The 3,671-nt window shown below is 50.4% G+C and overlaps 1 protein-coding gene across 1 annotated transcript in view; it reads left to right on the top strand.

The window, feature by feature from the left end:
• The window catches only part of SARC_00219 (hypothetical protein), a 13,032-nt gene that overhangs the window by 2,227 nt on the left and 7,134 nt on the right, over positions 1-3,671 (top strand). The window contains exons 2-3 of the mRNA XM_014306141.1: positions 459-1,445; positions 1,940-3,470. Of these exons, the coding sequence (XP_014161616.1) occupies positions 459-1,445; positions 1,940-3,470 (2,518 nt within the window). The remainder of the gene's footprint in view (positions 1-458; positions 1,446-1,939; positions 3,471-3,671) is intronic.

Here is a 3,671-nt window from a genome sequence, read left to right as displayed (position 1 = left end):
TATGTGTGTGTGTGTGTGTTTGTGTATCTGTATATATATATGTATGTATGTATGTATGTATGTATGTAAATAGGACGTTTCACACATATTACAAATATTATTACTCGGCTGGATGAGGTGATAGTGGTATATGTCATTTTACCCGAAGTGTCATATCTCGCTGAAAACACTCCTTTAGGTACACCTCATTTGAGTGTAACACTGTCACATTTTACCAGCTTATTCTTGTGCTGTATCGTGTGTGATTTGTCCGAGATATTTTGCTGACGATGGTCCGATGAATGCACCTCACGTTGTTGAACCTGTATTGTATGTACTATATAACCATTCTTCTCAGTTAGGCTTCAATTCCATACAACTAGGCTCATAGATGTTTACCTACCTATCTTATACTATTGAAGATACTAGTGCATTCTACCCACTTCATCCTTAAACGTGGTTTGTCTCCTATGGATCAGGTACATAAATCCGCTGCCGGGAGGCCCAGCAACTCTTCGGTCCAGCATAAAGATGCAACCACCAGTCACACCCTTCAAGTTACTGACTCCAGCACAAGCACAGCTACCGCAGCACTAGCGAGTGAGAGTGTCGGTGCGAATAACCACACGATACAGGAACACACATTGGCGGATCACAACTACACCTCACCCTCCCGCACAAACATGTCGATTGGGTCCAGTCCTGTCCTGGAAAACAAGACAGGTGTACCGGGCGCAAACCTACAGGCGCACAGAGCCAATCTGGCTGTGGCACCGCACACACAAACCCAGGACCACAAACCGACTCAAACACAGCCAAATACGCCTGTACAGGCCAGTAGACCTGCACAGGCACACGTGCAAGCCCTTACAACATTGACACGAACAACCGAACACGGGCAGACTACACAGCCACACACACAAGCACAACAGCACACACAGACACCGTCATTGACCACTACCAGTGCACAGAGCGTGCCTGTTGGCAGTACAGTGCACAGCGAGAAGGTGGCATGCTCTACCACACCGCCAGTGAGTGCTGGAGCGGCGGAGAGATATGTGAGCGCAGCTACAATGGGTGCAACCGGTACAACTGCTCCACCACAGTACACACAGTCGTCTAATCCTGGGGCTGGGGCCAATGCAGGTACAGATGCCGGTGCGGTGCAGGGCACGGGGGCTGGCCAGACTGGGGTGGGTCTGAGAACTTACAGTGGTCATCTACAGGGGAATCCTCAGACACAGCAACAGGCAGCACAGAACACACAAAAGCAGCCGACAACGGCGCACAACCTGCCAAGACAGACACAGATGACGGCCCAGCAACAGGCGAAGCCTGTGACTACATCGAACACGGTGCAGAATCCATTAACACACACACAACCACAACAAACACAGCCTGGGCAGCGGCTGCAGACAACGCACGCACAGCAGCAGGTTGCTAAGCAACCACACCAGGCACACCAGGTACAGGGTGTACAGCAGCAATCAACATTGAATGCCCAACAATCAAATCAAGCACAACAACCACAGCAACCACAATACACTCAACAAACTCAACAACCGAAACAGGCACAATATACACAACAAACACCGCAACCACGCCACACACAGCAAGTACAACAACCACAGCAAACACAACACACACAATATACACAAGCAACACAGCCAACACAGCCACAGTCGATAGCGCACACGAAGCAGCCGCAGACACAGCCCAAGCACCCATCACACACACAGCACCCACACACTGTGCCCAAGCATTCGCAACCGCAACCAACTACGCTCACACAGCCGCAACAGACTACACTCACACAGCCGCAACAGACTACGCTCACACAGCCGCAACAGACTACACTCACACAGCCGCAACAGACTACACTCACACAGCCGCAACAGACTGCACTTACACGGCCGCAACAAACTACGCTAACACAGCCGCAACAACTACGCTCACACAGCCGCAACAGACTACGCTCACACAGCCGCAACAGACTACGCTCACACAGCTGCAACAGACTACGCTCACACAGCTGCAACAGACTACGCTCACACAGCTGCAACAGACTACGCTCACACATCCGCAACAGACACCACCTGTGCAGCAGCAGACGTACACCACGCAACAGCACCAGCCACAGTCAGCACAGCACAAACAGGGGCCCACGAAACCGTCCCAGGCCCCGGTGCAAAATGCGACTCAGGCGAACGCTGTCACCGCTCACAGGAGTACCTCGGGTGTGGCCCAAACTGTGCCCCAAACTGTAGGACAAGGACGGTCACAGACACCGGGACAGCTGCAGGGAGCCACTCATACAACAGCTCATACGCATTTGCAGCAGACACACACCCCTCCACCGCAAACACAACCCCCGTCAAACACACAGACACATATACAGACAAATACACAAACACATACAAAACAACATACACGGGCACAGCCGACAAACACATACGCGCTGCAGCAAACAGGCACGACAGCGTATGCGCGGTACAACCCCGCGGCACCTGGAACTAGTGCAACTACGTCACCTGTGGTGACAGCCAACGGCCACATGGGTGCGAATGCGAACGGGACGGTACATCCGCAACAGCACACAAGCGCGGCCCAATCAGCTGCGCCAGTATACACAGGGCAGATGCAGAACACAGGCACAGCGAATACTAGTACGGTTAGCATGGTCAAGGGAACTAGTAGTCCCACGGCGTATATGGCCACTACTACAGCACCTATGGTATATAGTACGGCGGTAGGCGCAAATAACTACAGACCTGGTACCGCACCTATATCTACCGCACAGGCTGCGGGCGTTAGACGGGGTTCTGCACAGTCGATGAATAGTGGCACTGCCGGGACTACCTACACAGCTACGAATGGAAATGTAGGTACCAATGCGTACATACACACGAATGCGAATACAAAGACGAGCATGAATGCCGGTAGTACAAATAAAACCCCGGGTGCAAGTACACCGACGGGTGTGGGGATGAGTGCAAATGCTGCCACGGGCACAGGAACAACCAGTACGAACGTATACAGTGCACCGGCGGCCACACAGTCTTACAAGCCCCCGGGCGATACTTCTCGGACAGCTGCGGGATATACTAATCCAAACCAGAATACCAACCCAAACTCAAACACGAATAACACAAATACTACTCCGGGTGCAAATGCGTACCAGAACTCGAACACCAATCCGAATCCGAATCCAAATTCAAATTCAAATACAAATACCAACACAAGCACAAACACGAATTCATATGCAAACACCGCATATGCCCGGCCCCCAACGGCTCAGGGGGGTGCCACAGGCAAACAGTCGAGTGCGACATCCACATACCCAGCAAATACTACGGTGAATGCTAATGCAGCTGCAACCGGTGCACAGACTAATACATCAGCAACTACGGCCACCTCGGCCGCCACAACGACTGCGTATAGTCGCGGCTACAATCAGCCTGCGGTACAACGCAGGGTGGTATCTATTCCAGGTTTGTATAGTGTGCATGTTCGTGTGTGTGTGTGTGTGTACTTGTGTGTGTGTGTGTACTTTGTGTGCGTGTCTGTTATAACTCTATCTCTCCTGGCCACAATATATATATATATATATATATATATATATATATATATATATATATATATATATATATATATATTATTATTATATATATATATATATATATATATATATA

Source organism: Sphaeroforma arctica, assembly GCF_001186125.1.
Source record: "Sphaeroforma arctica JP610 unplaced genomic scaffold supercont1.5, whole genome shotgun sequence".
NCBI classification, from domain to species: domain Eukaryota; class Ichthyosporea; order Ichthyophonida; genus Sphaeroforma; species Sphaeroforma arctica.
This window is presented reverse-complemented; position numbering and strand designations above follow the sequence as displayed.